This window comes from Carassius auratus, linkage group LG30F (assembly GCF_003368295.1).
Source record: "Carassius auratus strain Wakin linkage group LG30F, ASM336829v1, whole genome shotgun sequence".
Lineage (NCBI taxonomy): Eukaryota > Metazoa > Chordata > Actinopteri > Cypriniformes > Cyprinidae > Carassius > Carassius auratus.
In genome coordinates, this window is record NC_039294.1 from 767183 (window position 1) to 781839 (window position 14657).

General features: G+C 37.8%; 1 protein-coding gene across 2 annotated transcripts in view; it reads left to right on the forward strand.

Annotated features, from left to right (window-relative positions):
* Nucleotides 1-14657, forward strand: part of LOC113067977 (rapamycin-insensitive companion of mTOR-like) — a 29952-nt gene that overhangs the window by 12739 nt on the left and 2556 nt on the right. The window contains exons 20-37 of one of the 2 annotated variants that reach the window (XM_026240489.1): nt 494-629; nt 722-921; nt 2028-2154; nt 3545-3709; nt 3878-3954; nt 4869-4947; nt 5070-5179; nt 5260-5347; nt 5436-5528; nt 5608-5714; nt 6436-6665; nt 7348-8368; nt 11363-11570; nt 11837-11921; nt 12513-12719; nt 12899-13054; nt 14203-14326; nt 14411-14549. In XM_026240489.1, coding sequence (XP_026096274.1) covers nt 494-629; nt 722-921; nt 2028-2154; nt 3545-3709; nt 3878-3954; nt 4869-4947; nt 5070-5179; nt 5260-5347; nt 5436-5528; nt 5608-5714; nt 6436-6665; nt 7348-8368; nt 11363-11570; nt 11837-11921; nt 12513-12719; nt 12899-13054; nt 14203-14326; nt 14411-14549 — 3352 coding nt within the window. The remainder of the gene's footprint in view (nt 1-493; nt 630-721; nt 922-2027; nt 2155-3544; nt 3710-3877; nt 3955-4868; nt 4948-5069; nt 5180-5259; nt 5348-5435; nt 5529-5607; nt 5715-6435; nt 6666-7347; nt 8369-11362; nt 11571-11836; nt 11922-12512; nt 12720-12898; nt 13055-14202; nt 14327-14410; nt 14550-14657) is intronic. The other variant, XM_026240490.1, reaches the window with a different exon arrangement.

The window sequence follows — 14657 nt, forward strand, 5'->3', positions numbered from 1 at the left end:
TTTTTTTTTTTGCAGCATATTCACAGAGTCATCTTTTTTCATGAGGGCACAATTTGCAAATAGCCTCGTCCTTATTCACCACCTCTCCCTTCTCGTTCGGTCGAAACCCGAAATACTGGCAAACTGCAGAATTTATGTTCTTTTTCGAGACCAGGTCACATTGGTGCGCAACTCGCCATCTTTTCCCCTCTTCTCTCTTTCTCCTCGTCTCGTTGTCACGCGATGACATCCACGCATACACATGTTTAGTCATTAAATAAATTATATTTAATATTTAATACTTGTCTCCTATATAAGTGCATTGTTTTTTTTTATTAACGGTATGACGGTATTGGAATGATACCGTTGCTATTTTTAGATCCCGCGGTATACCATATTACCGTATTACCGCCCAAGCCTAGCGTGTGGTGACCTGTCATGAACATCATGTGCTAGATTTTCTAGAAGCTCTAACCACAGACTACATCTCTACTGTATGTTTGATTGTTTGTAGGTTTGTAAGGAGGTTGCTGTATTTCTATAAGCCCAGCAGTAAGCTGTACTTGGCTCTGGAGCTGGATCACGCCAAAGCCAGACAGCTGACGGTAGCGGGCTGCCAGTTTAACCAGTTCCTCTTGGATTCGGAGGAAGTGAGAACGGAAGACCTTTGAGCCTTTGTTAAATTACTCTAGAAGAGATAACAGCAGCAGTTAACTTGGTTCATGTTCTTCCATTTCTGTAGGACGGTCAGGCGTATTTAGAGGAGCTTGTGAAGGATATCGTCCAGTGGCTCACATCCTCTTCTGGGCTTAAATCTGATCGTAGTCTCCATAGCAACGGCCTCCTCAGCACCCTCAGTCAGCACTACTTCCTGTTTCTGGGGACTCTGTCTGCACATCCGGCTGGAGTCAAAATGCTGGAGAAATGTGGTGTTTTCCAGTGGTGAGAACACCTTGTTTATAGAAACGTTGTTATTTTGGCTACCGTATTTTTCGGACTATAAGTCGCACCTGAGTATAAGTGACATCAGTCCAAAAATATGTCACGACGAATAAAAAAACGTATATAAGTCGCACTGGACTATAAGTCGCATTTATTTAGAACCAAGAGAAAACATTACCGTCTCCAGCTGCCAGAGGGCGCTCTATGCTGCTCATTGGTAGACTACAGGAGCACTGAGCGGCATAGAGCGCCCTCTGGCGGCTGGAGACGGTAATGTTTTCTCTTGGTTAATTTCTCTCGGTTCATGTCAAATTAATTTTGATAAATAAGTCGCACCTGATTAGAAGTCGCAGGACCAGCCAAACTATGAAAAAAAGTTTGACTTATAGTCCGGAAAATAGGGTATATGAGAAAGAACTGATAACAACACATTCCTAATCAGGTTTTCTGGATTCCGTTTTTTTTTTATTACTTTTTTCGAAACCTTGCATCTGTTCCATTCATTCACAAAGACATGCAGAACATACAGGCTTCATATTTAATTAACATTCACACACACTTTGTATATTGCATTTTGATTGAAGTGTACTGACATCCTCTGTGGTTTACAGTGAAATCCATTTTTATGACTGGATTCTGCGATTCCATCCGCATTTTGACGATTCCCACAGCTTTTAACGTTGTACATTTTAGTAAAGCTATTTTAATTTTTAACTTTTTGATGTAATACCCTGGCATTAAATTACAGAAGAGTAGTTAACTCTGCTGTACGACTGTTTGTAATGCAATGGTTGAGAGAACAACGACGGTTCTTTCTGTCTTCTGATCAGCGTAATCAATCTCTTAATATTTTTTCCTCTTTTTTGGGGGAAAGTTATAAGAAGGAAGTCATGGAAAGATTTACTTATTTAATTATTAATGCATTTATTTATATATGTATTACCCCTTTAGAATTTTACCCTACTGTGATGAATTTGGGAATGTGAAAAGGGTTGATAAACTGCATAAAAAATACAAAAAAGGGCTCTTTTGTCCAGGCGTGTTAATACTGAGGTACCACAGTAGCAGAGTGTTTAACTGAGTTTGGTTTGATTTGTTTCCTGCAGTCTGTTGAACTTGTGCTCGGTGAAAAACCAGGATAACCTGCTGAAACTAACGGTCTCCACTCTGGACTACAGCCGAGACGGACTCGCACGAGTTATTCTGTCCAAGATCCTCACAGCGGCCACTGATGTAAGATCACGTTAACAGCATAGAATTTGCTTAACGAAATAACTAAAACTTTAACTAAAATCAAATGAAAATGGGTAATTGCTATATATTTTTATATTTCCAACATATAAAACCTTTTAAATACAAACAAAATAATACACATGTAATATGCATAGGGGTGTGCCGGTTTCAGAATTGGTGATGACGGTTATGACGTGAGTCAAATGTGACGGTTCATAACATAACCGGGTAGTGGATCTGCCGTAGATTCAATTGGTTGTTCTTGGAGATAGCGGGTTAACTCCGTGTCAGCGCGCGCTCTGATCGGTAAAGGGGCAGAGATTTCAGACCTCCGTTTATTAAGGAGATCTGTCACAAAACTCATCATCCGCGCCAACGTTTTTTGAGCAAATTTCAAAGCCGCACCCGCCCGCCATCCGCTGATTGTTTTGCGGTCTATGGCGATGCAATGCTTTGCTGATGCGAGCCGCAAAAAAAGCCATTGTCTGTTCTAGAAAGGATGCAGCAAAGATATTTAATGCTAGAGTATGAGGCATAGGCCTACTCTGAGTTTCTTTTACGAGATGCGCTCTAGTTCACAGTGCAGTGCAAGTGAACGCGGCGCGCTGGTGCTTCCATGTCACGGTTATCATTGTCTGCTATATTTGCTTTTTATTTATTAAAATACATGCAATTGGTTGATGAAACATTTATTAAAATTAAGATAAAATTTGTACAAAACGAAATTCGTTTTTAAGAAAGGTTTTCTACAAAGCAAAATTTTATGAAGTGGTAAATATCATGTCTGACGATTTACAAAACTTCATTAAGTGGTAAAAACCATGTCTCCCGATATATTGCACATCTTATGATCCTATCTAAAAAATGAAAATAATTTTTTTATAAAAAATGTTTGTAAAAAATATTTTAATGACACGGTTTTGGCGGTTATAGAGTTCTAATGACGGTGTTCAACTATAACCGCCGGTCTCACGGTTATATACTAACCGTCACACCCCTAAATATGCAAATATGTTTTGATAATGCTACAGTAATTTGCATTCCATTTATGTTCGGTAATTAAACAATCACTTAAATTACTATTGTGATTTATAAAATGTATTTTAACTGTATTTAAATTTAAAGGGATCTTGGATGCATTTTAGAATAATTCACCCTATATTTCCTTTTTCATATTCAATGCAACTTACCTTGTAATATGCATGTTTTGTGTTAAGATGTTTTGCAATGAGTCTTCATCTCATTAATGGTTATTATTAAAACAAAAAAATGTGTTAAATGTTAGATAACAGTGATATCCTTCCAGTTAGATTATTGTAAAACATTTTTAAGTTGTTCTGACTGTATATTAGAATATATTTAGCGATTTGTTCTGTTTGTCTGGTTTCAGAACTGCCGTCTGTATGCCACCAAACACCTGCGTGTGCTGCTGCGCGCTAACGTTGAGTTCTTCAGTAACTGGGGGATGGAGCTGCTTGTCACACAGCTGCATGACCACAACAAAACCATCTCCATGGAGGCGCTGGACATCCTGGACGAAGCCTGTGAAGAGAAGGTAATCCGCATCAGCGCTACAGGAAGTCCATGATGCAATGCAGATCATTATTAGTTCATGTACTTTCAAAAAACAAACATCACCCACAATGCTGATTGGTTTGTATCAGTTAAATGCGTTTCTTACAGGAACTCTAATGTCTTTATTTCTGCTGTTTGATCATTATAGGCCAACCTGCACGCTCTGATCCACATGAAACCTGCTCTGTCTCACCTGGGAGAGAAGGGCCTTCTGCTGCTGTTGAGGTAAAACAGGTCTTGGTTTACTACATTAATGTATCGCTTAAAAAGAGATTGTGAGAGAACTGCATAGGGTTTGTGAGTGGACAAAAAGCTTACAATTAAATAAATAATAAAAATGTTAAATGAAAATAAATATTTTTTAAATGAAACAATCAAAATTCATCAGTAAGTAAAAATATGAGGTGGATATAAAAAAAGTTTTTTTTATTATTATTATTTTTTTTTTACTATTAACCAACATCAGAGAAGCAAATAAATGTTTCAGGTCAAAGAGGTTCAGCTGAAAAAAAAAAGTTTTGGGAATACCTGAGCTAGTTTTTATATTTCTGGCCAACATTAAAACTTTATACTGCATCACAAAGAATTATTCCCCACTTTGCTTTTTAGAGTCTAAAATAAGTATTTCTATGTAGCTGTGTGATATTTAAAACATTTTAAGTCAAATATCCAGAAAAAATAACTTTTGTTATATGCATTCATTATACTGTATATTCTGTTATTGTGATGTAGAATTATATAGAATTGTCATTGTATCTTGTTCATACTGCATGCCAGTAGAAAAAAAATCTCAAATTTCTTTGGCATTTGATAAAATTATACATTGTCTTATATTTTCATATTTACTTTCAATTTTTAATGCAACATGCATTAATAATATATATATATGTAATAAGCAAAGGTTTTATTGGTGCTACAATGATCTGCTTTTCATTAGTGTTCTGAATGAATCGTTCAAGTCATTTTTGATAATAGTTCATGTGGATTTTATTTCAAACTAAATTTTGTTTTAATTAAGTTATTGAACAGACATATATAAAGATATATAATATTTATGTGAGCTTATAAGTAGTTGTACTCCTCATCTCTAAGTCGGCTAATAAAAGAATAAATATAAATGCCTCTCTGCTCTCCTCTAGGTTCCTGTCCATCCCAAAAGGCTTCTCTTATCTCAATGAAAGAGGCTATGTCAGCAAACAGCTGGAGAAATGGCAGAAGGTGAAAGCATCAATCCATTGACACTCTCTCTCTCTCTCTCTCTCTCAGTCTGTGGTTTTACGTCTGTGTCTGTGTTGGTTCCTCTTGAATGCAGGTGTATTGAGCCGTGTGTGTTTTCGCAGGGGTATAATCTGAAGTATGTGGACATGATTGAGGAGCAGCTGAATGAAGCTCTCACAACATACCGCAAACCTGTAGACGGAGACAACTACGTCCGCCGCAGCAACCAAAGGTCTTAGCACTAATGCTTCTAAATGAAGCTACTTATAAACATGATGTATACTTGTTTTAATCAAAGCATTTATCTTGTAGGTTGCAGAGGCCAAATGTGTTTCTCCCTGTGCATTTATATGGGCAGCTGGTCCATGATAAAACCGGCTGCCTGCTGCTGGAAGCTCAGGTACCCAGTAACACCTGCACTGCCTGCTATGCCTCTATAGCATTGGTTGTTTTTGTGCACTTATGTGTTATTTGTGTGTGTTTGTTAGGGTGTTATCCCGGATCTTAGCTACACAGTCCGTTCTCCAGTGTTGGATACATGGGAGGGCATTAAACAGCTGAAGGCAGCGCTGTGGGCTCTGGTCAGTGATGGTTTTTTTGCATCCTTGAATATCTCTGGTGTCATTGTATGCAAGTTTACAATCATTTTCAATATTTCAGGGCAACATTGGCAGCTCAAACTGGGGACTGAACCTCCTACAGGAGGAGAACGTGATTCCAGATGTTATTGCTCTGGCTCAGCACTGTGAGGTTCTGTCCATACGTGGGTAAGATTGTCTAATACAGATACGTATCTGGTTATTTACAAACTTTAATGCCCACGGACAGGATCTGTGGGAACATTACACATGCATACATAATGTAGGGGAATAATTTTCCACAAAAATGTTAATCGGCACAACTGTTCAACATTGATAATATTAAGAAATGTTTCTTGAGCAGCAAATCAGCATATTAGAATGATTTCTGAAGGATCATGTGAAAATGAAGAGTAATGATGCTGAAAATTCAACTTTGTATCACAGGAATAAATTACATTTTAAAATATATAATAGTTATAGTATTTCACAACATTAATGTGTTCTTATTGTATGTTTAATAAACTAAATGCAGCCTTGGTGAGGATAGGAGACCTTTCAGAAACATTTAACAAACATTGCACAAACTTCAAACTCTTGAACTGTAGTTTTTAACCAAAATTTTTTTAAACATAGGCTCATCTCAAATGGATGATTTGCAATATAATCGCATCCAAAATATATTTTGTATACAGATTTTTATTAAATTTACAAATGCATGTATATTTATATTTACATACTAAGTACACGCAGTACTCACACACATAATATGTGAACAAAAGCTTTTATTTTGCAGCACTACTCCTTGCTTTTTTTTTTTTTTACTCTCACTCACAAAAATGACAGTAGTGCAGATTGAAATAAGCTTGCATCATATATCCAGTAGTAACAAGCAGGTCTGTGTGTGCAGTACGTGTGTGTATGTGCTGGGTGTGATCAGCCGCACGCGGCAGGGAAGTGATGTGCTGAAGGCTTTGGGATGGGACTCGGTTCGGCACAGTCGCAGGCAGCAGTGGCCTGTCGTCCCTGATGAAGTGGACGCTCCGCTGCCCAGTGAACTGTCATCTGTGCCCAGCACACTCAGCCTCAACTCAGAGTCCACCAGCTCACGCCACAACAGTGAGAGTGAAAGTCAGCCCAGTGAGTCCATGCACATGCTAAACATATCAACTTGAAAATATTTCCTCATCTGTTTTTCTTCTTGTTTGAAAGTAAAATATCTAAATATCCTTAAACTAGATGGATTTACTGTTATAGTAGTTGCATCATTGTTTAGAGCGATTATATCGTCGTCTTTTTATTATATTGCACCACATCTCTAAATTCACTAAATATGCCAATTGAGTAAGATAAAAAAAAAAAACTCTTTTTAAGTTGTTAAAATTTTTTTTTAGCTTTTACTTCTTGTTTAAAGTAAATTGATCATGTTTAAAGGATGTTTACATTTAGCAGATGCTTTTATTCAAAGCAAAAATAACTAAAAAACAAAATGTCTAAAATAACAGCACATATATATATATATATATATATATATATATATATATATATATATATATATATATATATATATATATATATATATATAGTAATTATTATATGCTTTTTTATTTTTATTTATTATTTTGTTCCTTGTTTCAGCTTTAGTTAGTTAAACCACCTAAAAATTTTATTTCATATAGTTCATTTTTTCATGTAATATTTGTTTTATTTTATTTTCACCTTTTTAGTTAAAAACATGTACACAAATATGTATGATTATGTGATCATTGCAATCTGTTGTTTTTAATTTTACATCCATTGTAATATTTGACGTCTCCCTTAGGTTTGTATTTCATGGACGATGACCGTGAGGGTTTGGACATGTACGAGGACTCTTCTCTCAGTATACACACAAAATCCTCAAAGGACAGAAGCCCTTTCACCATCCTGACCCCTTCACATCTCCGAACCCGCTTCCTGAACTCCCTGTCTCTCCCCAGTAAGAAGGCACGGAGCCCCAGTGACACTAAAGGCACAACAAACGCAGGAAAATCATTCGAGGAGCTCCGGCTCATGCGGCGCAACCGGACCATAACAGAGCCCTCGAGCTTCTCTCCAGGCCACTCGGGGCAGGGCGAAGTCTTTTATAATGGCGGTCGCATGTCTCACAGCCCAACGGTCAGCCTCGAGACTTCGTTTGTGGGTATTAAAGCACTAACAGAGCCGTATGGCACTGAGGGATGCTCGGATTCGGAAGGCAGAGGTCAACACAAGGCTGTGACCCCAGGTGACAGTCAGAGGGAGCGGAGCAGCAGGGAGCGTTTGACCTGTGACGGTGCGTCTGTACTGCCCGGCGGCGGTACGTTTAAGAGTCGCAGTCATAGCTTTAACACAGACACGACCACCAGTGGCATCAGCTCCATGAGCTCCTCCCCCTCCCGAGAGCCCGCCTCCTCCATCGCCATGGACACGGACTGCGCCAGCCTCAACACTGTGGTCAGCGCCAAAACTGTGAAAATGCAACAATCGCTCAGTCCTCATTCCAACCACAATCACATCCTGTTGTCCAAGTCTAATTCGACCTCGCTGGTTGTTCCCGGGTCGGCGCACACGCTGCCGCGCAGGGCACAGTCGCTGAAGTCGCCCTCCGTGGCCACCATCAAGAGCCTGGTGGACTGCAGCTACATCTACACGAGCCAGCGTGACGCGCTGGGATACGCCACGCTGAAACGCCTGCAGCAGCAGAGGATCCACCCGTCTCTGTCACACAGCGAAGCGCTGGCGTCTCCTGCTAAAGACGTGCTGTTTACAGACACCATCACCATGAAAACACGCAGCCTCGACTCCCGGCTCACGCCACGCAGGTACACTGCATTTACTTCTACTTTTATGTCTTATTATGAACATTCCACTTTAAGGGGTTAGTTCTGACAATAATGAAAATTAAGCTATAAATTACTCACCCTGAAGTCATCCTAGGTGTATATGACTTTCTTCTTTCAGACGAATTCAGTTGAAGTTATTTAAAAAAAATTCTTTGATCTTTCAAGCTGTTTGATGCAACTCAGAGGGTGTTGCACTCCATCCGTCCATGAGAAGCTTGATAAAAAGCTCACACAGCTTAGAAGGGTGAACAAAGGCCTCCTGTAGCGTTATTGTAAGAAAAATATCCATATTCAAAATGTAATAATCACTTTAATCCAGCTTGCGCTCACAGTTTGTAAAATGGAAGCAGCTCCGTGTGGATGATGTATGGAGATCAGCACTGCACTTGCGCCGCTCAGAAGTGATGCACAGGGAAACGCAGTGGAGAGATCAAAACAACGGTCACTAATTAGAAGTACAAAACGAGTATTTGTAAAGAAGGATGTCAGATGATTTCGATATAAGCCAAGAGGAGACTGTTTTCTTAAACCCGCAAACAGCTATAATTTCCAGCTATAATTTTCTTCTCAACTTCTTGTGTTGACTTCATTTCTATGACACACCAGTGTTCCCCGCGGGTCTCCCGCGAAATGTTCTGACCGCCCATTCCCACCCGCAGCAACGGTAAAACCGCCCACTCCTGCGAGATTTGCGTTGGGTCCCGCAGGTGAAGGAAACTTTACTTCCTTTGCTCCGGTTAACAAACGTTGGTTTTCACGAGACTCATCGGTGCATGCGCAGCGCTGACCTCATACATCACTCTTCCGTAACTGCTTCTGTGTACAACTGTGAGTACAAGCTAGATTAAAGTGATTATTACATTTTAAACGTAATAATCAAAACAAAAAAAAAATGCATTGATTTGCTACAGGAGGCCTTTGTTCACTCTCTGGAGCGGTGTAAGATATGTTTTTTTTTTTAATGGATGAGCTTTTTATTAAACTTATCATGGACCGATGAAGTGCAACACCCGCTAAGTTGCATCAAATAGCTTAAAAGATCAAAGACCATTTTTTAAATAACTCCAACCAAATTTGTTTGAAAGAAGAAAGTTATATACATCTAAGATGACTTTCGGGTGCGTAATTTCTGGCTTAATTTTCATTTTTGGCTGAACTAACCTTTTAATTCATGTAAAAGAATTTTGGGGAAAATATATATTTTAATAAAAACATGTTTCATAATAATGCAATGGTCCAAAAAGACTGAATGAGGTTAATCATTATTTATATAAGATAGCTGTTTTTTTTGTGTAATGTATTTTATTTCAAATACATTATTTTATGTTTGTTGAGTTGTTTGTTTGGGTTGAAGGGTTTTTATTTTATTGACCTATATATGAAAGTACAATTGAAGATTGGGGTGTTTTTGCTGGTTCTCAGGTATACTAGGAAAAGGTATTCTGGGCCGTTTACCTCCCACCACAGAGTGCCCAGAACTCATGTGCCATGGTGGGTAGAGAGAGTAGGATCCCCTAATTAGCTTGGACCCGCCGTAGAGTTTGCAACATCCCGTCCCGTGCGACTACAGATCCACGGTCACTCTCCCCTGAATAGTTTCCCCATCTTTCACTCACATTTGATGATGGCTGATTGGCTAGATACTAGACATGTGCTGGTATTCGGTAATGCGATATATCATGTAACGAATATGCACAATATTCAATATTGTTATTGGGGGCACTTCTAAATACTGTGAATCAGAATCAAAATGAGCTTTATTGGCTGGTGTGTTTACACATACAAGGAATTTGTTTTCGTGCTTCCGCAGTACAACAGAACGACAGCAACAGAACAAAAAACACATAATAAAAGAATAAAAATAACAATATACACATTGACAATTGTATGTGCAGGTATATTACAGTAGTTATATGTATTACAATAATTATTACAAATTACTCAGAATTTGGAATGCATTTTAAGAATAACTTTCCCATCAACTGGTCAAAATGCACAACACTGCTGCTTGAAAGACGCATGTGTGCCATCTGATGTAAATAAGCGCGCATGAGAAGCACATGGGGGACATGCTGAACGCTGAATGCTGAATGAAAGCACATTCAGTCTCTGACAGCAGATGGCGCTAAACTGCAGGAAATGCAGCCTTTACTCTGGAAACCCCATAAATAAAGCAGCTTCGCTACTTTCTAAAATGTATTAAAATCATTTAAATAGCCATTCAGATTTGTGTATTCGAAGGTGTTCATCACAGCGCCAGATACTAAAATATTAAGATTAAAAAGGCTATTTATTTGATTATGAATGTTAATGGTTAAATAATGAGGTCTTTTGCACTTTAATCTGTGGAAAACTTGTAACTTTATATTATTCTGTATTGCTTTATTGTATTTAAATGTTCAGTTATTTTTGTTCTAAGTAAAAAGTTAGTTAACCTGTTATACTGTATTATGACCACTTTTTTAAAACTAAATTTCAATATCGTGATAATACTGTATACCGTGATAAAAGCATGAGCAATTAATCGCAGCTGGAAAATTTGATACCGGTGTCCTGACATTTATCATACCCGTCAGATTTTCCTACCAGGGTTTACTGCGCATGCGCACATCAATATTGCATCCTTTTTCTCATGCTGAACAACGATATTTAATGTATCTGCATTACTGTAAGGTTAGGTTTAGGGTTGGGTTAGGTGTAGACTTTAATAAACTCTAACTTTACAGGTAGCATGTTTCGTTGTTGAAGTGTACTACACACTGTTTTAATTGGAGGTAGCAAAATCTGACAGGGTAGGACAAATCGACAGAACACTGGCATATCCCTACTAGATACTAATAGACCTCTAAGACTAGATGCTTCTGGAAACAGTCCTTTAGGAAACCCACAAACCTTGTAGATGTAGTTTGTGTCTGTGTGCGAATAAAAATGAAAGTCTAGAAGATTTGTAGGATTAAAGCTAATGTTTTGCAGTGGGTGTGCTTGTGTTCGCTCTCCTCTCAGGTTTTTAAAAGCTCTGAGTTTTGCGTCTCTGGATAAGGAGGACTTGTTGAGTCCGATCAATCACTTCACCCTGCAGCGCTCCTCTTCCCTGCGCTCCATGGTCTCTAGCGCCACCTTCGGCTGCAGTGAGGACTACATCGGCCTGGCGCTGCCCCTGGACATCAACCACATGTTTCAGGTACATTTGTTGTGTCTTCACCATGTGAACTTTTAGTAATGCATCTGTAGAGTGTATAGAGGCTCATAAGAATTTGATTACATTTTTATTGTGTTGGTTCATTTGAAGGTGCAGACATTTTTAACTTTTTTAATTTAATTTTGATCTCACTGTTGGCATAACTCTGATCGAGTGACTTATTTAGCAGAAGCAAGCATGGGGTTCATTCATTTTTCTGATGTTCTTATTATTGTTTGTTTACATATAAGATTTCACTTTATTTTTAGATTAAAGAATCTTCATATTTCCAGAAGAGAACAAGCCCCCCTGCTGGAGAAAAATCATCCAAGTTTCTTTTTGGAGAATCTGATGGTATGACTGCTTGCTGCAACAACAATTATTTCTGTATTTGTTATTATTATTAGTAGTAGTAGGAATAATAACACAACTATTTTAATAATGAAAAAAATTCAGTACCTTTCTAATGTTTGTGGTTAGTAAGATTTTTTTGAAGAAGTCTCTTCTGCTCTTCATTGATTTGATCAAAGATACAGTAATATTATGAAATATTATTACAATTTTAATGAGTTGTTTTTTCTATTTGAACATACTTTAAACTGTAATTTATTCCTGTGATACAGTGCTATATTTTCAGCATCATTACTCCGGTCTTCAGTGTCACATGATCCTTCAGAAATCATTCTAATATGATGATTTGCTGCTCAAGAAACATATTTAATTATTATCAGTGTATACTTTTTGGGGAAACAAGATTCTTTGATGAATAAAAAGTTCAAAAGAGCATTTATTTGAAATATAAATCTTTTTTTACATTATAAAGCTCTTGACTGTCACTTTAGATGATTTAAAAATCTTATAGACCCCAAACAGATTGTGTATAGAATGATAGGTAAATGAATAATTCTATGAAACAAATCTGCATGTTTCTTGTGGGTTTCTTAGACGCGTGTGGTGGTCCTCTACTGAAGCCGCAGATGAGTATCACAGAGCTGTTAAACAGCAGCCGGTTGGAGCAGCAGCACCTGCTGGGAGCCGATGAGAGTACAGGCCTACAGGAGCACACCGAGCACAACTGCCTCTACTGCAGCGCCATCAGCATCCTCGGCTCACACACACACAGCCACCTGAACAACGCACACACTCGCACAGGTGAATTTCAGCTTCATAAATCAGTTTTTGTAAACCTGCTGTTTTCAGAAAGGAATCACTGATTATGAGGAATCTGGTCGTAACTGGAAACGTTGTAGGTTCAAAGCCCAGATTTGGGTAAAGAGGAGTAATTTAGTTTGTTTTGTTCCTCATACCCATACCTCATATCTCTCCGGCAGATCTGTCTGATGGTTTCTGTCAGTGGCACAGCCAGCCTTCCCACAATCACCTGGAGGTGGTCACCCAGTCCAAGTTCTCGGGGATCTCGGGCTGCAGCGACGCGGCCGTCAGTCAGGGTTCGACCAGCAGCACTCCCAGCTCAGAGCTCATCCTGGGTGAGAGTAACAACCTTTTATTCTGGAGTTGTTTAGTGTGTTGAAAATTTCTGGAAGTTTATGTTTTACTGGGACATCATTGAACATACAGTACGGTACAATATATGGAACATTTACAATAGTGTCAAAGTTCTTTTCAATCTAGACTTTCAATCTATTACTTCAATAGTGTCTGGATAGAGTGAACTTTTCAGGTGTTTCTTTTTTTTTTTTTTTTTTTACCAAACATCCTGTTTGTATTGAACTGGGCTGATACAAACAATTATGCATTTTTATGCATTTAGCAGACGCAAAGTGACTTACAGTGAACAACTTTCCCATCCTAACATGTATAAAAATTAAGCTTAAGCGAAAATTATATTTATCAAAATAGTATATTAAAAAAATACAAAATTAAATATATAAAACAACTTAAATATTTAAATGAATAAGTATATATTTTTAATCATATTGATATATTTTTTTCCAATTCTATTTGTATTTATTTTTGTTGTTCTGTCCAAAGGAGCAACACAACTTTTCAACCACAGCATATGTAATAATTAAATGTAAAATATAATAATAATAATAATAATAACAACAATGATGATGATGAGAAGCAAAATAAATTAGAGTATAATTTTTTTTTAAACAATATATTTTTAGTAGTGTCAGATTAAATATGAGTTCTTTTGACGTTTTTGTCTCTAGACAACTGATAGATGTTTAGTTTTTTTAGTTCCGTTTTCTTCTACTATCCAAACAAAATACAAAACATTTGCAACTTTTCCACCCAAACGTATATAATTAAATTGAAATAAATTAAATAAGTAATAGTAATAATTATAATAATAATAAACATAAATTTATCAGAATGGTATTGTTTTTTTTTTGTTTTTTTTAAATAAGTTAATCAGTAAAAATGTGAAACTATTATGTCAGGGACCTCAGAGTCATTTCACTCATCTGCTTATTAACAAATTGTATAAAAGGGATCCATATCTTATTAAATACATCAACTTTTTAGTAAATATTTGTTTAGCATGTAAAGTAAAAGTAAACTTTACAAGTAAAGTAATAACCAAAATCCAAATGGTGTCCAGATTTAAACGTTAGGAGCTAGTTCAGTATCAATGAAAATCAAGCATGTATGTGTATGTATCATATAGGTGGCAAGGCGATATCTGAGGACGGCCCGGCCTGCAGAGTTCTGTTGAGGAAAGAGGTTCTGCGACTCGTCATCAACCTCAGCTCTTCAGTCGGCACCAAAGGACACGAAACCGGACTGCTCACGTGAGAAAACAGATGAGAAATTCTGTGCGAGTGTGTGTTCTGTGCTTGTTTTAGCTCTGTGTAATGCTCTACTGCCCTCTGCAGGATAAAAGAGAAGTTTCCGTTCACGTTTGATGACATCTGCCTGTACTCCGAGGTCTCCTTCCTGCTGGCCAACTGCATGTTTCGTCTGGCTTCACGCCGCTTCATCCAAGAGCTCTTCCAGGATGTGCAGTTCATTCCGGTACGGCCTCTCTTCTGAAAGGACTCGGAGTTCATATTGCTCAGAAAAGTTATAGTGTGTAGCTTCTACATCTTTTCACAGACTCTGTCATACTAGGGACCTCCAGTA